The 22,691-nt window shown below is 40.4% G+C and overlaps 3 protein-coding genes and 1 non-coding gene across 7 annotated transcripts; all 4 read right to left on the bottom strand.

Annotated features, from left to right (window-relative positions):
* Window positions 1–1,349: 1,349 nt before the first annotated feature.
* LOC135432464 (prominin-like protein) lies at window positions 1,350–4,041 on the bottom strand. Its single transcript, XM_064688185.1, has 6 exons — window positions 3,953–4,041; window positions 3,669–3,714; window positions 3,394–3,503; window positions 2,378–3,323; window positions 1,730–1,863; window positions 1,350–1,656 (listed from the first exon to the last, which is right to left on the bottom strand). Exons 1-6 carry the CDS (start codon window positions 4,039–4,041, stop codon window positions 1,470–1,472), a joined length of 1,512 nt encoding a protein of 503 aa, XP_064544255.1. The 3' UTR covers window positions 1,350–1,469.
* A 504-nt stretch (window positions 4,042–4,545) lies between these two features.
* On the bottom strand, window positions 4,546–7,522 carry LOC135431155 (prominin-like protein). Its single transcript, XM_064686112.1, has 8 exons — window positions 7,468–7,522; window positions 6,960–7,417; window positions 6,750–6,897; window positions 6,102–6,230; window positions 5,861–6,048; window positions 5,198–5,362; window positions 5,005–5,135; window positions 4,546–4,942 (listed from the first exon to the last, which is right to left on the bottom strand). Exons 2-8 carry the CDS (start codon window positions 7,330–7,332, stop codon window positions 4,568–4,570), a joined length of 1,509 nt encoding a protein of 502 aa, XP_064542182.1. The 5' UTR covers window positions 7,333–7,417; window positions 7,468–7,522; the 3' UTR covers window positions 4,546–4,567.
* Window positions 7,523–8,889: 1,367 nt separating this feature from the next.
* Window positions 8,890–22,379, bottom strand: LOC135431105 (prominin-like protein). 4 transcript variants are annotated; one of them, XM_064686050.1, is made up of 14 exons: window positions 22,273–22,379; window positions 14,875–15,359; window positions 14,670–14,817; window positions 14,291–14,419; window positions 14,045–14,232; window positions 13,812–13,976; window positions 13,620–13,750; window positions 13,230–13,565; window positions 13,063–13,172; window positions 12,064–13,006; window positions 11,870–12,003; window positions 11,527–11,586; window positions 11,273–11,449; window positions 8,890–10,187 (listed from the first exon to the last, which is right to left on the bottom strand). In XM_064686050.1, the coding sequence occupies exons 2-14, from the start codon at window positions 15,224–15,226 to the stop codon at window positions 10,076–10,078; spliced, it is 2,985 nt and encodes a 994-aa protein (XP_064542120.1). In that variant the 5' UTR covers window positions 15,227–15,359; window positions 22,273–22,379; the 3' UTR covers window positions 8,890–10,075. The 4 variants fall into 4 exon arrangements, with proteins under 4 accessions (XP_064542120.1, XP_064542127.1, XP_064542135.1 ...); XM_064686057.1 differs by having other exon boundaries at window positions 11,527–11,583; XM_064686065.1 differs by lacking the exon at window positions 11,527–11,586.
* On the bottom strand, window positions 16,055–16,127 carry TRNAM-CAU (transfer RNA methionine (anticodon CAU)). Its single transcript has one exon. It is a non-coding gene; the product is annotated as a tRNA-Met (tRNA).
* Window positions 22,380–22,691: the final 312 nt, after the last annotated feature.

Genomic DNA, 22,691 nt, shown 5'->3' with positions numbered 1-22,691 from the left:
ATCTCATCCGATTTTCACGAGGTTTGGCTTTTTGTTCATGGTTTTCCCTCTAGAATAATCTGGCATTCAAATCTCAATACATATTTTCTAGTCGAAATTCATGTCAAATTCTTACCCAAGATTCGTCTATAGACATGGGTCAAAATTTCCCACCCCCATAACTCGGTCAAATCTCATCCGATTTTCACGAGGTTTTGCGTTTTGCTCATGGTTTTCCCTCTAGAATAATATGGCATTCAAATCTCAATACATATTTTTTAGTCGAAATTCATGTCAAAATCTTGTCCCTAGATTCGTATATAGACATGGGTCCAAATTTCTCAGACCCATAACTCGGTCAAATCTCATCCGATTTTCACGAGGTTTGGCTTTTTGTTCATGGTTTTCCCTCTAGAATAATATGGCATTCAAATCTCAATACATATTTTCTAGTCGAAATTCATGTCAAATTCTTACCCCTAGATTCGTGTATAGACATGGGTCAGAATTTCCCACACCCCATAACTCGGTCAAATCTCATCCGATTTTCACGAGGTTTGGCTTTTTGTTGATGGTTTTCCCTCTAGAATAATATGCCATTCAAATCTCAATACATATTTTCTAGTCGAAATTCATGTCAAATTCTTACCCCAAGATTAGATGATATAGACATGGGTCCAAATTTCCCACACCCATAACTCGGTCAAATCTCATCCGATTTTCACGAGGTTTGGCTTTTTGTTCATGGTTTTCCCTCTAGAATAATCTGGCATTCAAATCTCAATACATATTTTCTAGTCGAAATTCATGTCAAAATCTTGTCCCTAGATTCGTATATAGACATGGGTCAAAATTTCCCAACCCCATAACTCGGTCAAATCTCATCCGATTTTCTCAAAGATTGGCTTTTTGTTTATGGTTTTCCCTCTAGAATAATATGGCATTTAAATCTCTAAACATATTTTCTAGTGCAAATCCATGTCAAATTCTTACCCCAAGATTCGTATATAGACATGGGTCAAAATTTCCCACCCCCATAACTCGGTCAAATCTCATCAGATTTTCACGAGGTTTGACTTTTTGTTCATGGTTTTCCCTCTAGAATAATATGGCATTCAAATCTCAATACATTTTTTTTAGTCGAAATTCATGTCGAATTCCTACCCCTAGATTCGTGTATAGACATGGATAAAAATTTCTCACTCCCCTAATTCGGTTAAATCTCATTATTTTTATACCAGGCGAACAGCAGCAAAATTTCGGAGCTGAGCTTTAAACAATTAAGCCAGAGCCGAAGGCCTAGCTCCTAGATGAGCAGGAGTATCGAGATTCTGTTCGCCTGGTGTTAAATATTGTCCGCAGCTCTTACATTTAATTGTGTATAAAATATATCACTTTAGTTATATTCACAATGCAGAAAAAACATTCGATTAAATATACATTTTAAAACGCGCAAAGAAAATATATATAATTAGTTAAATTCTTATTTGTTATTCTTGTTTATGCTTGCTGCTCGAGAGCTCCGGCTCCGACTCCTCGACCTCTGCAGCAGCTGCTGGTGGCCTGCCGGCAGCATTTCTATCCTCGTATCGATTGGCATCCAATTCATTGCATACACCGAAGGTAATTGGCAATAAAGGTAAGCCCTGTAATCTGGCGCCTGTGCAGAATGGACAGCTTTGGGCAGTAGTTGGGCAGCGTTGACTGAAATGGAACAAACGAAGCAGAAGACAGGAGACAGGAGACTTACCTGCCCGCGGCCACGGCGACAATTGGTGTCGTAGACGGATAAATCTTGTTGTACAGGCAGAGCAAGCGATGAGCCACCAAGAGGATCGGCAGGAGCAGCACGCCACAGATCAGGACGCCCAACCAGAAGCCATTCTACGGCGAAAAGAAAAATAACTATGATAAATATATAATACATGCTGGTATTCCAAGTCTTATTCATCTGTTTCCCTTAAATCTACCCATATTTTATTTCACTTATTTGAACATTAATTTGATGGCAATGGAATAAGAGGAACCTTCCTATAAATAAACTTTCGTTTAAACTAACTTTGTGTGAAGAGCTTCGCAGAAAGATTTTTGAAAATGAGTTTGAACCAGCAACTTTACCCCCTTCGACCAATATTCACCCTTGATGCCCATTTCACCAATATGAATAATATGAAGTAGAAAAAAAATGCTGTGAAAATGAGCCTGAGGCGGATCGAATGGTTAGCAAAAAAGTTGCATGCAAGCGATTTCCGCGCTTTTTTCACAATTGCAGGTGGAATTTCTCAAAAATCACGCCAAAGCGAGCGCCTTTTTCACAAGGTGCTGGGATGTGTGAGTCAATCAGTTATTCGGGGGAATTATTTCGATATATATACCTTTAAAGATGTGATCGGCTTACCATAGGATCGACAAGACGATGACATATGAGGTCCACACCGCGGTAATATATGTAGGCAAGTGGAGCGCAGCGGCCAACATTGTGATGACAGAAATTGACGACCATTTCTGTGTAGTTGGCGACCTCATCTTCGACAAAAACTGAAAGATTCTGGCGTAGTATATTGACAAACGGTTCGGCCTTATTTCTGATGTACAATTCGGAGGCTTCCGCCAATTCGATTAGATTTTCGATAGACTCCTGAAACGGGCTGTCCTCGTACAGTATAAGCTTATCGATCTCCAGCAGTTTCTCGGTCATTTTAATTAGAGTATATCGAATCCGATCAGCGAGCTCTTTTTCAAATTTCTCCAGGGCAAATGCCTGGTTGCCCAAGGCGATTATCGCCGAGTCATAGATACCCCAAATGCTGGGCAGACCGGAACGCAAATCTTTCAGCTTATTGATCATCCGGGGCAGATCGACGGGCGCCATTGTGTTGCACAAATGCTTTATGAATATCGAACTGTGATAGTCGGACAGATTGCTTTGCGCCGCCACATTTAGGCCGTCCTTCTCCTGCTGGGTGAGCACCTCGTATGTGGAGATGTTCGCTGAAAATATGGTCGTATTTGGCGTTACGTGAGCGCCGATAACTTCGATGCGCACCAGATCGTTGACATCATACAAATTGTTTCTCTGCAGCAGATTGAAGATCGTCTCGTTTGCCGCGCACGCCTCGATCGCATCCGAGACGTGCAACCCCGAATCTGGTTGCGGGCCCGACTCGTTATTCGCAAAATATCGCCGCAGATCAATTGTCGCATCCATCTGGCGAAAGAAATCGTTCTTCTTTTGATCCCGCAACGGCGCACAGACGCCCTCGTAGGTGATTAGCCCGAAGATAAAGTAAAATAGGCCGAGTAGCAATATGAACGATAACACGCAGAATATCATTATTATGGCGCTGCGTACAGGAATGGAGACATGTTATCCGGGCCACTCTTCCTTAGCGAAAGCTCCTCCCGATCACTTACAAAAACAGGAAGATAGCTCCGATGCCCTTGCTGCTGAGGTCCACGGCTTCGCTATGTCTGACGCGTCCAAAGCAGCCGAATATCAGCGCAAGAATAAGCAGGATGAGTAACTGAAATCAAATAAATTTTGTTAGTTCGACTGAAAAACTACTCGGGATTTGAACCAGCGCCCTGCCTGGGCTCAAAACTTGGTTCTGATATTTTTAAAATGTTGATAAAACAGTTTAGTTTTTAATTGAACGTTCTACAGAAAATACAAAAGTTGCGGGCTAAACTTTGATCTGTAACCAGGGTTCGAACCAGCGCCCTGCCTTGGGTTCCCTGCGTAAAGATGTTTATCCATATACTTGAATCCAGGTTTGGAATCAAAACTTGGTGCTGACATTTTGAAAATTAGAATAAAACAGTTTAATTTGTAAATGCCCGTTCTACTTTAATCCTGTTCTCAGGGTTCGAACCAGCGCCCTGCCGGGGTTCAAAATTTGGTTCTGAATTTTTAATTTTTAATTGAACGTTCTATTGAAAATACAGAATTTGCGAACTAAACTTTGATCTTTACCCAGGGTTCGAACCAGCGATCCGCCTTGGGTTCAGCTGTTTATCCACGTCCTTGATCCCAGGTTTGGATTGAAAGCTTGGTTCTGACATTTTGAAAATTAGAATAAAACAGTTTAATTTGTAATTGCCCGCTCTACTTTAATCCTGTACTCAGGGCTCGAACCAGCGCCCTGCCAGGGTTCAAAACTGGGTTCTCAAATGATTAACATTTAAATAAAACAGTTTTATTTTGAATTGCCTGTTGTACTGAATATACAGAAATCGTGGGCTTAACTAAACGGGGTTCGAACCAGCGCCCTGCCTTGGGTTCAGTGTGAAAATCTGTTTATCCATATACTTGAACCCAGGTTTGGATACAAAACTTGGATCTGACATTTTTAAAATGTTGATAAAACCAGTTTAATTGTCTACCTTAATTCTGTGCCCAGGGTTCGAACCAGCGTCCTGCCTTGGGCTCTACAGTAAATAAGCTTAAATCTTTACCCAAATTTGGTGCCTACATAATATGTTAGGATACATTTTTATGGTCGATTTCGATATGGAACGGAGTTAGACCTTAAAAGATTGTTTTGTATTTTGGCTTCGGCTAATAGTAAAAACTAAGCTGGAATTGGGCTCAAGCCGGCTCGAGCCGAACTTCGTTTGGAACACTTACTATCCCGAGCATCACGCAGATAAGTAGATTGAAAGCTTTACGATGAACGCCAAATTTGCTGTACACATCGTCGAGCGACTTGGTCCCTTTGAGAGTGTCAAAGTGAATGCTGTTTATCACGGAATCGATGATGCTGCGCATATTAAGGGCCTGGATGCGAAATTGAGAAATGCCCTCGTGCAGATCGCGTATTAACGGCGGGGTCACAGGATCTATGGCTTTCTTAATCTTTGCGCCAATAAAGTGTAGACGATCTATTGCCTCGGCGGGTATTCGGCTCGTGTCGTTGCGAATAAGTTCATCGACAAGCAGAATGTATTTGGAGGACACGGGCAGCTGCGGAAGAGAGAAAAGACTTTGATTTTACATTGCTTAGAAACTAGAAACTAGAACCATACCTCATCGAGGTGCAGACATTTCGAGGCATCCAGCGTCTCGATATTCGAGTTCTTCAAAAAGTTCAGACAATCTTTATTCCCACACAGCGCAGCCAGGGTAAAGGACAAGTCACGCTTTACGGTACGCAATCCTGTTGTAATTAGAAAAATCATTGAGAATCCAAAGGTCGACAAATAGGTGAATATTATTTACCATCTCGCAGCTGTGCGCCATAGAAACGCAAATCCTTTTCCAATTTGTGCACTTCCCGAAAGAGAATCAAGGCCCTTGGCATGCTATTCAATATGCGCTCTATATCAAACAATGCGTTGGCATTCGAGGTAGCCAACAGGTCCAGGAATACGTGATGGTGTGCATCTGAAAAATATGATAAAGATAAATACCCGACTAGCCAGAGAGTACTCTAGTCGAAAAGGCCCGACTAGGGGTTAACCCGAAGCGAGCTACCTTTATAGACATTCTAGCTTCCTTCTCTTAAAGCACGAGTTATGCTCCTTTCCATGCGAAATGCTTTCTGGATTAACTCTGTTGTTAATAGTAAGATTTTTATGAAATTTTTAGGGATTACATTTGGCATATAAAAGTGTGTATATACCAAAGATCAAGGCGAACTGAAAGAGATTTGAAGGAAAGGGAATTCTTTCGTATCTGTGTATATAGTACAAGGAACTACACACAAAAAGGGAATATATATATATTTATGAAATTATAAGTCTCGAGATTTTGTATGTTTATACAGACGGACAGACGAATCGCCAGGCTCTGCCTGCTACATATTGCCCATTTCATATTGGCTTCAGGGTATACAAATCGAAATTAAAATCTCAAAAGGGAACAGGCAGCATTTGATCTTACTCATTAAAATGTCGGTCATATGCATATCCATCTCTTGATAGTTATATATAAGCAAATGTTCAATGTGGTTCGCTGTGTCGCGCAGAAAGGTGCAAGTGTCTTGGCTGGCGCGGCGCATTGTCTTGCTTGTGTATTCTAAGCCATGATCCAATAATGTATTTGAGCCAATGGCAATGATCACACCAAAACTGGAATATGATTAAGTGAATGCGAGTATTGAGGCTTTGCTTTCATGACTTACAGAACTCCAATTAGAAGTATCGCAAGAAAAATACCGCAGATCCAGCGTCTGATAGCGTCATCCGTTTTATCACAGGACGGACATCCTTGTGGGCAACGTTGGCAGCAGCAGAAGCAGCAATAGCAGACCCTGTGGCAGGATAAAACCAGTAAGAGGCGCTAGTCGGGAGTACCCGACTAGGAGATCGCCTGAACCAACACCAACAATTTATTTCTTATGAAAAAAAACCAATTAAAATCGCAACACATAATGACATGTGAACGTGTGTGGGTGTACATGTATACACGCTGACACGTGAGCTGCCAATATACCATATTTTTCGTTTTCTTTAATAACTTTTGTGTTTCTTAACCGATTTTGATGAAATTTTCAACAGTAGATCTCATTATGCTACAGAATATTCGAATTCTCTCAAAATGTCAATTGCATTCAAATTGTGGCATTAATTGGTGGGCAATACAGACTGAATTTTTTTCTTGATTTATTGCTATGTGGGGATAGCGGAGAGGTTTTGATAGCTATAATCTGAAATATACTTGATATATATACTATTCTATAAGCTACATGTCCAGTTTGGTGACTCTAGCTCTTATAACTTACGAGATTGGGTCAAAAAACAGGTATTCCTGTAAGGTCAGGCTTACTTACCCTATAAAAGGCATGATAATTATAAGGATGAGCAGAAATATCACCCAGATGAGCGCTACAAAATACTCCGCTAAAAGACTGCGCCAATCGTTGTTCTCCACATTGGGTCCCAAAGCGAAAGTGTCTCCGTTCTTGACCACAATGTAGCCTACAATGCATAGAGCAGCACGTTTTACGATAGGTCCAACTAAACTCTGTTAATATACTCACCGGGCGGTATTGAATGCCCTCTTACTACGACCTTATCAATTAGACTGTGGGTGAAACTGTGCACACTATCTGTGAACGCAGTTGAATAAATTGTTTCATTGGTGTAGTTGGCCTTTGATTCGAATGGGGTATAATCTGTCGAGGGAAAGTGCATATGTCCCATTTGCTCGACGCCGTTGGCATCGTCCGCGCGCGGTTTTATTACACTGTCCTCCACTTCGAACAGCTCTTTTTTGACTGCGTAAGTTGGCCTCATTAACATGGCCAAGGCACAGCCAAATAATATTATCCTGAGGCCGCATATTGCCAAAGACGCCGCGCTTTTGTGGCGTTTCGTCCTAGACTTCAGATAATTAGATGAATCTGGTGCCATTCCGTTTGGATTAATCAGTTAATGGATTAATGCCAAGCTCGCAGGTCTTGACCTTCTATATGCATATACCAGACCGTGCGTAGTTCTAAATTGCCTTAACACATTATATATTCACATATGTCAAAATGTGCTTACCCAAAAACCACAAACGTATGAGTTGTTAAGAGAAGAGAGAGAGATTTGCAATCAATAAAAGAACAAAAGTAGAGAGCGGGTGAGAATAGAAACAGATAAACGAGCAGAGGGAAAGAGCGAGAGAAAGGGAGAGAGAGAGTGAGCAAAATTTATAAAATTGATATTTACTTATTTACTTATTCATGAAAACATGCAAGCCCTACTTGAATTCATGAGAATCGCAGAGAAGGGCGTCATGTCGTGAAAGAGCGAGAGAAAGGTGGAGAGATCGAGCAGAATTTAAAAAATTGACATTTACTTATTGTCAAAGATTGAAAACAGGTAAGCCTTGCTTAAATTCATGAGAATCGCATAGAAGAGCGCCAATTCAATTTGCAACGCAGTGGGCGTAGTTATCGAAGTTAACTTGGTTTGGCTTTTGTTTAAGAGAAACACATGTGTGGAATACACACAAATATGGGAGAACAAGCATACAAATGACCAAAACTCGGCTTAATGACTTCCGATCTAACAAACTAATAGTTGTAACCCCTTATCATTCTATCAAATTTAATTTCAACAATTTAATATTTTGACTTCCAATGGATAGTAGGGATCTGTAAAAGTCCGACAAGCTACATTTATGATCGTCATGATTGTCATTTAATGCCCATAATAGAGACCTACAATCATAATAAGCAGCTAGGCGGAGTTTACTCACCAGCACCAAAAGCATGAATATAAGCATCTATTTCCTCTGCAGCTTCTTCTAAATTTTAAGCACTTTAAGATAAGGTGTCATTACAATCTCTAAGATAATTTGCAGAGGCAACTGCACTGCTATTGTACTACTGATCAGATGTGTGACATTTTTGGTTTAATTTCTAGAATTTGCTGTGACAATTGTATCACAGACTGCCAAAGGCAGCCTGGTTCGAACCAAGTTTGCTGGAATGAGAGTTTAAATGGTGTGAAGCGGCTCTACAAATCTTTCTACAAAATATTTACTTGATCACTTTAGCGGGCGACTCCTCTTGAGGCTGTCGTTAATTGTTCTCCTATTTGTAAATGGTATTTTTGTAGACCTGCCTGCATGGACAGCCATGATCCAGCCAGGACATCAAGCTGCAAGTTGAGCCTGTGCTTCGATAGCTCCGAAAGGTTGCAGGCACTTGTTTTTTTGTTGTAATTTTTATTTGTATTTATATTTTCACAGTAATTGGTTTTCTGTTAGCTTTAAAACTTTGATTCCATACTATTGGCTTATTGTAAAACACTAAAAATGACATAGGCAGAAAATTCATGAAATGTACGTAAATAATATGAAAATTACATACATTCATAAATACTTTTTTGTTTTTTTGTATAGATAATGCTTAACTAAAATACATATTTAATACGTGTGTGTGTATGTGTGCATTGTTTTAAATCCTTAGTTATAATTTTCTTTTTTTTTGTTGTTGTTATTTTGTTATTTTTAATTATTATTTTGGCTACTTGCAGTTTGCCCAGCATTTTTAATATAATTTAAAACATTTTTATTTAGTAGAGATTGAAACATTGTCTTACTAAATCTATGACAATTCAAAGTACACGTTCATATTATAAAGTTTCATTGCGTCACTTTTGGGGGTTGTTTTTTGTTTTTTTTTTGTTTTGTTTTGATTTGTTTTCTTTTTTTTTAAGGAAGTCTGGTAGTGTGAGTATTAGTTTCTTGGAAAATAAATACAAACACTCGTAAATTAAATGCATCAAAAATGGCAGACAGAGTTTTGTGTGTTGTGTTTGAGTTTTGCCTGCTGCTCTGATCCACTAACTTAAAATGGCAGTTCTGGTTTTTTATTTTAAATATATATATAAATGTATATTTATATATATATAGATTTACTTGACGTTCCGTAAAACTAATATATATTTATTTTTTTTGATTATTGTGGGGCTTCGAACGCTGTGCACAATAATATTATTATGGGATACATTCAAGTTCGTGAGAGCTGTGAGATCTATCTCTTGAGTTCTTTTGGGATATTTGCTTGTGGTCTTTTTCTTGTTGTTGTTTTTCTTTTTGTTGTTGTTGTTGTTGTTTTGAACATTAACTTATTAAATGCTTTAGCTGTGCATATTCATATAGATTTCAACCCAATCGCATTGCTTGCTTTTCAACTTTTCCTCTTCAACTTTTCATGCTATTCTTTTGGCAACATTTTCAATGTGTTTAAACAATACATATACATATATATTTATATGTGTGTGTGTGAGTATGGAGTATTGCTACGTTGTGAATTACTTTTGTTTATAACTAATCTTTACTATTTCGCGCCTACTCTCATATCATTGTCTCGCATTGCGCTGACAGATCGTCTGATACAGTTTCAAAGATTCAAAAAAAAAAAGAATTAAATAAAAAATATTTCAACACGTGATGCTACAAATTACATAACTCTAAATAAAAATCTAACTTTCAACTAAAATTACAGTCTCAGTAAAAATTGGGTTGTTGTTGTTTTTGTTGTTGTTGCTGTTGTTGCAGTATTCAAAATGAAATCCATGCGTCATTTGCCATCCTCTCCTCTTAAAGCCAGCCCAACAGAGTCCTTTAATCGACAACTTTTTAAACGCCGTCCAATGCTTAATCCTGGTCGGAGGCACCCGGATAATAGTACGGCGGAGGTCGCTCATATTCGGATGATGGCGGCGCCACGGGCGGATTGTGGTAGCGCGGCGGCTCGTGGTCCCAGTGTCTGTGTATGCAGAATTCAAATTGGTTACAAATATTTCTATATATATAATAAATATCGTAATGTGAGTTCTTATCGCATTGGAATTGAATTCAACATCAACTGCGACGACTCACGCACAACACAAATAACATTTAAAGAGAGGCAACAGCTGCGTTTAGTATTTGTTCTTATACCCTTGTAGAGGGCATTGTAATTTTGTCATGAAGTGTGTAAGGCTCAGATGAAGGCGTCTCCAGACCTTTAAACTGTGATCCACAGCAGAGTCGATATACCCAACTTTCTCTTGGAAGAGGCTCATCTCTTTTTGTTGTAGGTAGTTCCGACCGAATCGGATCACTTTATCACTTGGCTGTCATATAAACAATCGGCCGAGAATTAAGTTCTCCTATGACAAATTTATCAGACTCCTCTATCCTATCTATAGGTTAACATTGCGCAATAATACTACAAGGGTATTAAATCTTCGGCATGCCGAAAAAAGCCTCTCTTTCTGGCTTTCGATTAGTTGTTGTTCGAACGAGGTTTTTAGAAACAGAAGCAGCAGTTAGTTGCAATCGAAGTCAAGGGGGACAGTTCTAGTTATTCAAGAAGGGAGAAACATTGGCAGCAAGTGTGAAATGTGTTGAGAATGAAGCAATGAGGTGTCTCCAGCTAATGTTCTTAGGACTGTATATAACAAATGATATGATGATAACACACACAACATTACACACACTCGCACACACAAACTGCTTGGAGTTTTTATAGGCAGCGACATAAGCAAATAATATATTTAGACTAGATATATTAACCAAACCATTTGCACTTCGGATGATATATGTATGCCTAAAAGAAACCATCTGTCGCCAGTGCTTTTGGCCTTGTATCTACAGCCACAACTTTAGCGCTAAATAAAACGAAACCAAAAAATAGCAATTAAATCGGCGGCCATTAAATGTTAGCCACAATTATTCCAGTTGCTTTCTATGTGTGTGTGTGTGTGTTTTTCTTCTCAGTTAATTGGTGTTAATTATACGAGTTAGACGAGGATGAGGACTCTTAACTAGCTATATGCAATATCTATTAGGCGAGGGCGTGGCACTTACGTGGGTGCCACATCGTTATAGCGCATATTGCTGCTGCCAGCAGCTGCATCCACAACGCCTGGACCAGCACCAGGTCCGGAGCGTGGCCCACCACGCGACACGCTCGGCGATGCATCCTCATAGTATTCCTGCTGTTCGCGTCGTCGATCGTACGCCTTGCGTCGCTTCTTTGGCACACTGAAAACAGCAGAAGGAAACGAGCCATCAATTGGAGTAAAAATCAATCAAAGGAGCTTGGAGCTGCCTTCTCTTACTTGGCCAGTGGCACGTGCTCGCGCTCGCGCTCGCTATAGGCATCGTATAGATAGTCGCTGCTGCGTGCATAATGCGGCGATGGGTTAGCGATGAAATGAAAATGAAACAAGTGTCAGATGATTCCAAATTGGGCCAATTAGATCAATCGATAATGTTGACTGTTTCTAGATAGAGCCCTGCATCGGTTTATTTACTCGACTACTCAATCGAACTCATGCACACGAAGTTCGAGCTGATCAGCAACATGTTTGATTCGATTGACTCGATGCAGGGCTCACAATTCATGCAAACATGCGCTCCGCCTGTGATGAACCGGACACATAACAGCTGCAGTCGACTTACCCGCCCTCGACAATGGCGACGGGTGGCGCCGAATACGGATCAATCTTCTTGTATAAGCACAGCAAACGATGGGCCACAAACAGTACGGGCAGAAAGAGTACGCCACAGAGCAGCACGCCCACCCAGAAACCATTCTACAAAGAAAAGAACGAAGTATTAATGATATTTTTGCATGAGTCCTATTTGAAACTCACCATTGGATCGACCAGACGATGGCATATCAAGTCCACACTACGATTATAGACCTGGGCAAGTGGCGCACATTTGCCTACATTGCCGTGACACTTGTCTACGACCATTTCTATATAATGTACGACCTGCTCCTTGATGTAACTAGTCAGATTTTCGCGCAGTCCACTGACGTACTGTTCGCCATGCGACCTTAGGAATATTTCGGAGCGTTCCGTTGATTCGTGCAGTTTCTTAATGGATTCGCCAAATGCATTGCCGTTATATAATATAAGTTCATCAATCTTCAATAGCTTCTCCGTCATTTTACTTATGATGCTCTTGATCTTTTCAACAAACTCATCGTGATATCTCTGCAGGTTATAGGCCTCGTTGTACAGGGAGGTTCGGGCCCAGTCGTAAATGCCCCACTGACTCCAGAGACTGGCTCGCAACTCCTTCAGCTGATTGGCCATTGTGGGCAAGTCCACGGGCGTCAACTGAGTGCACATGACGTCTGTAAAGACCTTACTGTGATAGCTGGAAAGATTACTGCTGCGCAGCTCCGCCAGGTCACGCTTGTCCTTCTCCGTGAGTATGGTGAAGTTGTCCAAATTGGCCAGCGATATAGGCACCGAAGGCGTTTCACTGATGACCTTGAAGCGCACTAGATCATCAATATCGTATAAATCATTTTCCTGAAGCAGCTTGAAGATCGACTGATCAGCCTGACACGCCCGAATCGCATTCGAGATGCGCAACGGCGGCAACGGTGTCTCCGATTTGAGCTCGCCCTTTGGCAAATATCGATTGAGATCAATAATTGAATTCAGCTGGCGGAACAACGCATTTGATTCCTGATCGCGCAGCGGCGCACATGCACCCTGGTAGGTGGCCAGGCCCACAACAAAGTAGAATAGGCCAACCAGCACGACAATCGAGAACACGCAGAATATCAGCAACATGGCGCTACGATGAACAAAATGTGTTGGTTGAGATGTCAAAGAAAAATTTCAAGAACTTACAGTAGGAGACAGGAAGCTCCTGTGCCCTTGCTGCAGCAGTCATCGCGATAGCCACGACGGCGACGTCCACAGCAGCCGCAGATCAGCGCAATAATTAGAAACAGGAGTATCTGAAACAAAAGACGAGATGAGAATCAAAAGACGAGCAGGATTCAGAGCACACTTACGATCAATAACACAGAGCAGACAATGACATTGATGATGCTACGATCAGCGCCATATTTGTCGTAAACATCTTCAAATGTCTTTGTGGATCTGACAGTATTTAAGTGAATATCGCTAATGGCCGCATCTATCATGCTGCGTATGTTGTTTGCCTGTGTGCGGAACTGTTCCTGTCCATTATGAATGTCACGAATTATCGGCGGTATTAAGGGATCAATGCCAGCCTTAATCCTCTTGCCCACATATTGCAGACGATCGATTACTTCTTTGGTTGTTTTTCCACTGTTCTTCGCAATGATAAATTCGATGGCCTTTGAATAGTACGTGGTGTCCGGCAGCTGTAATGGAGCAAGAATTAGAAACAGATTTTGATTGAACAATTCAACTCGAACCTGATCAAATTGAAGACATTTCGAATTGTCGAGGAACTCGATCTCCGTCTTTTTCAAAAAGTGCAGACACTCCCGATTGCCGCACAGCACAGCACAGGCATAGTTAACGTCACGCTTAACGCCACGCACGCCTAACAACAATTAATAAATTAATAGTAATATAATATTAATTAGAATTATTCGATTATCTACCGTCTCGCAACTGTGTGCCATAGAAACGTAAATCCTTTTCCAATTTATCCACTTCCTTGATCAGCTTTTGCGCCTCTTCCATGTTCTCCAATATACGCTTCAAGTCATACACCGCATTTGCCTCCGACGCATCCATGAGGTCCAGGAATATGTGAGTATGAGCATCTGAAAGAAATCGAAAGATTCAGTTTATATATATAGTAGTTGGACTACGTGTGTATGTTAGATCTCACTTGTTAGGATATCGCTTAGATGTTTATCCATCTCGCCGTAGTTATTTACAAGCAGATGATGTATGTGGTCCGACACATCCTTTAGGTAGGTGCAGGTGTCCTGGCTGCCGCGTCGCATTGTCGTGGTTGTCTCCTCCAAGCCGCGATCCAGCAATCGATTGGTCGCAAATGCAATTATCACACCAAAGCTGCGAATGAATTTAGATAAATAAATCGCGTATGCTGCAAACTAAGATTATAACCTACAGAATTCCAATGATGAGCAACAGGAGCAATAAACCGCAGCAGCAGCGCCTGCGAGCATCCTTCTGACTGTCGCAGGGCGGGCATCCTTCTTTGCAGCGTCGACAGCAGCAGAAGCAGCAATAGCAGACGCTGTGAGAAAAAAAAGTAATAATAATAAATGCGTTGGTCTTAAAAAAACGACTTTTGTTGCGAATGACTCAGCCCCAAGGCATAAACGGATTTATCTAACCATATTTGGTAGTTGCCCATTTTGGGCAGAGATAAAATTAAGCGAGCATCTTTAACATTGCAATTCCCACGACTTGCCGTATTTGGGCAATTATAAATTAAACATTAAAGTGTAAAGTGGAACTCCCGACTTTATTTAGGGTTTACTTACGCGATGATGGGCATGATGACTGCCAGGATAGCCAGGATAACAACCGCGATGAGCACCATCCAGTACTGCGTCATCAGATCGCGCCAGTCATTGTTCTCCACCTTCGGCCCCAAGGCCAAATAGTTGCCGTCTTTGACGACCACGTAGCCTGCAAGGAATAGAGATTTTGTCATGTCAGGTGAGATGTTATTTATAGGGCTTTCACCTGGCGGAATGGCGGCCTCGTCCGGTAGAATAAAACCAAAGAAGTAGCGCGTAAAATTGTACACGGGATCCATGGCTTTAGTTGAGTATTTCGGCTCTTTGGTATAGTTGGCCTTCGATTTGTATTCGGTGAATTCAGCCGCGGTAAAGTGTAGCTGCCCGAGCTTCTCGTGGGCGGTGGCCACGCGCCACACCTCTGCGTTCCCCTCGTCTGCGTGAGTTGGGCTTATTAACGTGGCCAAGGCAAAGCCGGACATTATCACGCTGAGACTGCATATTGCCAAGACAAGCCTGCTTTTGTGGCGTGTCGTCGTCTTGGACTTGAGATGTTCGCCCGGAGGAGCTGGTGTCATTCTGTGGCCGTATCCTGGTCTCTATGCTAAATGTGGCCGTCGGTCTACGCTCTTGAAATGCTTCTAACACGCTTAGCTCCTGCTTTGGTTCCTCTGGCCGCCGGCGAGCACATCCATTTCATGCGTCAGCGAACTGCAGAATAGGAACGATTAAAATAAACGTGTCTCTCAATGGGGGTAACACTCCCTGCTAATACGATTTTAGCATGTCCTGACCTTATTTCTATGTATATTAATGCCTGCCAGGCCAGTAAAATACAAATGCATATAAATATATCATTCGCGTTGTGGGTGTGTCGCGAATGTGGCAAACGGCTTAGTCGCATTCTTATCGCTTAACGCAACGAAGAAGCACAAATGCTCAACTGCCTCCCTCTGACAAACACTCCACTTGACATCAATTAAAGCCAATCAAAAAAAAAAAAAAATGAAGCGAACAACAATCAACGGAGGGGGCTGTGCCTTAATTTTAACTTGCAACTTAGTCGATGCCACAAGAGCTTGCAAAAAGTTGCACAGACTATTTTCTAAATTTTTTGCAAGTTACCCCTATCCCTTGGATAAAAATGTAAAATAAAAGAATTTACCGCGCGGGGCTCGACCTCACGTTGTTTAGAACACGAGTTGGCAGCACAAGCATTAAACAAACAAAAAAATACATGTCCCGAATGAGGCTCGAACTCGCGCCATTAAGATTATGACTCAGCACTAATAGGAAAACATTTAAATATAAAGAAAAAAATGCTATAACCGACGCTTGAACTCAGGTTATTAATTTTATAGGCTAGCAACATAATCGAAAGCATTAAAAAATAAAAAAATATTACATGCCCCGGGTGAGGCTCGAACTCACGACCTTAAGATTATGAGACTTACGCGCTGCCTACTGCGCCACCGAGGCTATGTACGCCTGGGCGGCAAACACATAATTGTACTGTGGCTTTGCTGATACGTACTGGCAGAACATTCTCAAACAGGTTTTAGTAGGAAATATCGCAAACAAATAAATTTAGAACACGATGTAGAAATAGAAATAAAAAAAATGTGATATTAATGATTAAAATAAGAACATTGAGAAGTGTCTGAAATACTTTGAGGCCAAATACACACACATGTAGGCAGCATAATCAATGACTATAAAAGAAGCACAAATGCAGACTATAACAACAACTGATACTGAGACTGTCTCTTGATATGCGTGCATAGAAAAAGAAAAGTACAAAGTTGAATGAACCCCTTGAACTGGCCCGGGCGCAGCTGAAGGGACCTGAACTCGAAATGGACAGTGGGCAAAGGGAGCAAGTGGCACAGAAGGGTCTGCCAAGTGCTGATGATGATGATGAAGGTTCTGGGTGATGTTTGTGGTTCCCCCCCGTTGATGGTCGGTTGCTTAACGCTTGCCTTGGCCTGTCGCCCTCCCCGCCTAACACAGAAGGTGTCGCAGCAAACACACACGCACAAACATTTTAGAGCCCTGCATTCGACGCCTGCTTATCTTGAGTTTGTTTTTTATGCGCACTTTTTACTGCTGTTTGTTTTTTGCAATCGCAGCTCCAATTGACAGCTTTTCGTATGGTTTCAAGTGTCACATTAGTTAACAGCTGGTTAATTGTCTTGTAAATGTAGAAGTATAAATACTTGCGTAGACAACTTATTAATTTAACACGCATAAGGCTTACTTGAGTTCATGAGAATCGCATAGTAGGGCGATATTAAAAACGCATTTATCATGACAATTGTGTATATTTAGTTGTATTATATCGGATTTGCAGCTCAAGCATTGGCAGACTGCGGCGCCCGCTCATGCTCCAAATGCTCTGCACAGCAAAAATCTGTATACCCACGCCTCCCGAGCCAAACGAGCGAGAGGAGCCGAGCATTCGAACGGCCTTGACACGAGCAGTGAAACAAAGCTGGAAGCCATCGCATGGCAACTGCAACATGGCCGGGGCAAATAGGGGCCTGAGAGGTCAACGCTATTATAAAAGCACACCACATAAGCGATTTGTTCTTGAATGCTGTGTATTCGGCCAGCAACAACAAAGGAACTAAACAAAAACAAAACAAACTCATTTGCAGACGTGATAATAATAAGCACATGCGCAGTTTGCAGCAGGTGTCGGCCACCGATTTTAGGGCGGCTGCTGTTTCCATAAAAAGTTCCAAGTATGCTTTTACTCTAGCCTAACTCTTCCCTACCTTATATACTTTTAAATTGTTAAGCTCGAATTTTGTGAATCGATTTTTTGATACCAATAATTGGTGAAAAATAGAATATATGGAATTTAAATGAATATTTATTATTTGGTAAGAGAAAACATACATTCGCACCTTCATATATATAATATGTAAGCACACACACATACACACATCTATATATATACATACACAATTTAGTAGATTGTCCACACACTAGTTAATGCAACACTTCACAAACTATCAAAGCATGAAAACCTGTGAGGCTCACTAGAATTCATGAGAATCGCATAGTAGGGCTACATTTAAAAATACACTTGCTTTTGAATTTGTAGTGCAGCGAGAAGTAATTGAGAACATATGTACATACAAAACGGGTTTGTTGGGCAATAGAAAATGTTACCCGGGCTTTTGCAATTGGCCCGATTTTATTGAGTTGCGTTGAACGAAGGCGTACTGTAGACACACACATATATGTATATACAAATATGTATGTCCATATACATGCATACATACAAAAAGAAAGCCTATCGGCTTGCAAATGCGTGTTATTTAAAACTTATAAACAATGCACGCAACCCTATAGGGCCTACTTTAATTCATGAGAATCGCATAGTAAGGCGATATTTAAAAATACATTAATCTACACAGCTGAAGTCCATATATGTTGTTTTACGAAATAGACGACTCATCGAACACGCAGTAAACCAAACGAATAGCCAAGCAGACGACCTACTTCTTGGAATTGAATCAGTTTGACTGTCTGATGCTGTTCGCCAAGCTTAACTGGTTTTTTTTACCGCAACCAGATACCTTTCGCTTAAGCAACACTCCCATATGTACTTATAAGTAGATACGACTTATTTTATAGGAAAGTGTTTGCACACAAAAAGATCGGATGGTGTGGCGCAGTCAGGACTAGTCATAGAATTACGACAGATATAAACAAATAATTAAAGATGGAATAAAACTGAAAATTATATGACTTGGGTCTGACGAGTGTTTAAGAATTATTTACACATTTATATAAACACATTTACAGTCTTTCAGCTACGAGTGAAATTTAGGAATTGTTTATCAGCACAAATTGCTAAATTCCCGAGAACCGACTTAAAAAGCACACATTTAATTGAATAACTGTCGGGTTTGTTTACCAAAATGGAAATAAACTAAAAAAAAAACACTCATATCAGCGGTTTGGCCTTGAGCTATAATGTAAATTTAAAAGAAAAACAGTGTAGTATATATATATACATACATATAATGGAATTTTTAGTAAGCAGAAAAATGTTATAAAAGCTGGCAAAAAAAAAAAAGGCGGGTTGATGTCAAATATTTGCAAGCCAAACACGCGCACTCACACACGGATTGTCTTTATTTTAAGTGAAAGCGACTTGAAGCCAAGAAGTATGAATCGAACATATTTAGGTCAACATAAGTTGGCATTACCCTGCAATATCTAACATTTTATTACTGCATGCAGCGAGTTGCGAGCAGGTTGACAGTAGGCTGTAAGCAAGTTGCCAGCAGGTTGTAAGCAGGTTATAAGTTGCCAGTCGATTGTCGCTTATAATTAACAGGCAAAATTATAATAAAACAGACCATGAAATATATATTTTCTTGTTTGTTAAATTTATTCTCGATTGCTCCTCCATTTTCTTCACTTAAGAGACATTGATTTGAAATTTTAAGAGCCTGACATTGTGCACCCAAAGATTTTTCGCTGTGTCTATAATCAACCTTCAAGTAATTCACGCCTCTTTCAGATAAAGAAACAGCTAAGTAAAGCATTTGGAATATTAAATATGTTCTGCAAGTGGAAAGTGCCCGACTAGAAGATAACCTGGACGCGGCGCGTACAAACAGTTGCGCAAAAACAAACTGTGCTTCCATTGGCCCTACACTATGTATGGTAAATGCATTCTTGATTAACTTCGGAGCTTATAGTCCGATCTGTATACAAAATTAAATGTGGCTTCAGCATGGCACACAAAACTGTGTAAATACCAACGGCCTAATACATACCTCCAAAAATGTACAGTCTGTTCTTCCAATATCAGATCTGTGTATACCAGAGGAGGCATATGGCCAAATATACCTTATCTATAAACCAATTCCGTGATATCGAGCTGAGCTATTGATAATTGAAGTCAATAGCTCTGTAGATCTCTGAGATATGACTAGATCAACCTAGATCTTGATTCGTGGCAAGTATATATAAAATTTATGATATCACAGATCGTCTTCTGCCTGTTGCATATATCTGCACATGAGCATTTTCCCTTTTCCAATGGAAAACTGATCTGTTGGGCCGGAAACTCAGCGCTGTTGTGCACTGTTAGTTGGAAGAAATCTGGTTCGCTGTCATTCGATGAGCAGATATACATATATATATATTTTCTTTTATACATTTTTTTTTTTTTTTAAAGAACCGGTGGAAGCGCTGGTCAAGAGAAACTGGTTTGCCGGTTTGCCATGTGACTCAGCAGCTGAGACCAGAGTAACCGCAATTTTCGGTGGCTAATCAAAAGCTGACACAAAGAAATAATTTCAATTGAAATTAAGCACGCGTGCGAGCGAGACAGAAGGCAAACAATGAGCGTAGACACATGTATATGTGCATATGTAAAAGTATATAGAAAAGTAAGCGACAGACAAGCAACAAAGAGCGAGGGAGAGAGAGGGAACGGACGGACAGGCAGGAAATATAAGTTACAGTGCATCAAGAGAACCTCAGCAAAAGTGCATGATTTCTGAGGTTATGGCTGGTATTACATGCATATTTGCATTGTTATACCCTGAAAGGGGTATGATAGTTTTCTCACGAACTATTTAATGTATTGGGGAACTATTTAATGTATTGTCTCATCAGGTATATATGTATACATATGGAGCCCGGGCACTGATGAAGTATAAGATTTCCAAACTTAATATTTAGGAGTTCTAACATACCCTTAGTCATATGAGCCTTATCCCATTAACATCGCACTACTACATCGACAATGGGCAGAAAATAGAACGCAAGAGTATTCGATCTGCCGAACTCCAAATGATAACTGTTTTTTGTTCTTCATGTCTTTAAACTCCATTTCGCATGCACGAGGCGTGTGGAATGCAAAACTGCCCAAAAACAGAGATGAATATGTTTGTATGTATGTATGTATGTGTGTGTTTGTGCCGGCGTCGCTTCCTATAAACATGCGCATACGCCACTTGATGTGGGTTTCGGCTTCTGGTAGCTGCTATGTAGATGCGTGCAGCGTCTCGCACATATATACATGGGAATATAGGTAATGGCATTTACATCTATATGTGCACATCATATGCTTGCATGTATGCGTGTATTTTACACAGGTCAGGGATGTATCCGTCTCAGTGTCTGCGCATATCATAAGCATACACAGTGAAAGCTCTTATCGAATTTTGAATAACAGAGATTTTTCTAGTATGCATTTTATGCGAGCACCTCGCCAAGCATTGTTCACCTAGCACAGAGTTCACTGTAAGTACTGTTTTTTCGTTTTTATTGTTGCTTTTATGTTGCCCTGCTTCCGATCTTAGGCTGCAGCGTGTGAGAGCGACTGCAGTTCCATTCGGAGCACCAGTGCTCTATAATTCCTCAAAGCAAAACAATATAAAAAAAAAAGAGAGCGTCGCAATGCGATGAGTGCTAGAGTTGCCTTCACCTCAGCCTCAGCGTCGCCCGCAACCTTACCTCACCCTCACCAACACCCTGACCAATTGTAATAAACAAGCTGAATCAGAAACGCACTCATCGCACTCACGAATAGCAACAATAGTTACGGTTTTCTTTTTATGTGTCTTTGTCTCAGCTTCTTCTCGTTACACATACATGCATACATACATAAATAAAAAATTATCATTTGGCTGACGGCAACTTCCAAATCCAATTAGTCATTAATGCTACACACACACTTATGCACAAAGCCAAGAACGCTGTGCATACACCTGTTTATATGTGTGTGTGTGTGTTACTGCAGTACGAAACACTTTCTGCACAGCCTTTCGAACGGTGGACAACACCTTTAGTTTAATTGAAATTTATAAATATGATTAATCTTACGGATTTAATAAATAACTGTAAGCTCACAGCTTATTTGCACAAATGTATTTGATTTGTAGTACACATTTCGTTGCCAGCGGAAGCATACACCCCGCCCTTCCCTTGGTTGCTCTACAGCTTCCAGTGGCCTGAGTTCGCTTATGCGACCCCGTATTCTAATTGGAATTGCAGCTGTGCGTGGGTCAAACTATGTGCATACATATGTACATATGTAGGTACATACCCATTGACATACAACACAATCGAGATGCGTATTTATATGCAAATCTGTATGTATGTATGTAATTTACACTGTCCTTTATATTCTTATGCACGCATGCATGTTATAATTTCAACATAAATTATTTTTGATTGAATTTAAATTGGAAAATGCACGTGGAAATATTAAATATGCACTATTTTGTCGAAATAAAAAAAAAAACGTTACGGTATTGTACTTCTTCATAGAACAGTGTTAATATTTTTTAAAGGCACAAATACATTTTTTCAATTGGCAACCGTGTTTCCATGTACAACATACATACATACATATATAGCATGTGCATGTGTATGAATGTGTGTGTATCTATTGCACCGCCCGCTGCTGCTGCTGCTGCTGCTGCTGCCATCACAACATTCTTTTCTTTGTTTGCACAGCGCGCAGAGCAAGAATGGTGGTGGGTCTGGGTCTGGGTCTGTGGACTTGCGACACTTTGTTTACACATTTCATAATGCAAAAATTGTATTATTTTAATTCAGTATTTGTTTTTATTCACTGGGCAATCACCTTTTGATTAAAGGGGCACTTAACACAATTTCAACAAGAATTGAGACGTCGTCGGACGTTCGTTCCGACGCGCGTACCACACAACAACTACTGCTAGAGATGATAATTACGAAAATATCAGCAAGAGTTCAACTATCGTTTCGGTATATTGAAATATCGATATCACATTGGCAGAGAAGCTGCGATTAGCCTCGATAAATTTTAAACGAAAGACTGTGCCAACATTTCGAATGATAGGTAAAAATTGAATGTTAATTATGTTTAGTATTTCCATTAGTAATTAGTAATCACTTTTTATAAGTACTGATTAATTGAACTACACTCTGTCCCGTTACACGTACGTTCTTACCGTTTTATATTTTCTAACCGCAATGCACAAACTTAACGAAACCTTAGAACAATAACCGATAACCAATTAA

The sequence above is a fragment of the Drosophila montana genome, unplaced genomic scaffold, assembly GCF_035044405.1.
Source record: "Drosophila montana isolate Dmon_TW-CO22-7 unplaced genomic scaffold, ASM3504440v1 contig_1455_1, whole genome shotgun sequence".
NCBI lineage: Eukaryota > Metazoa > Arthropoda > Insecta > Diptera > Drosophilidae > Drosophila > Drosophila montana.
Note: the sequence above shows the minus strand (reverse complement) of the source record. Positions and strands in the feature narration are given on the sequence as shown.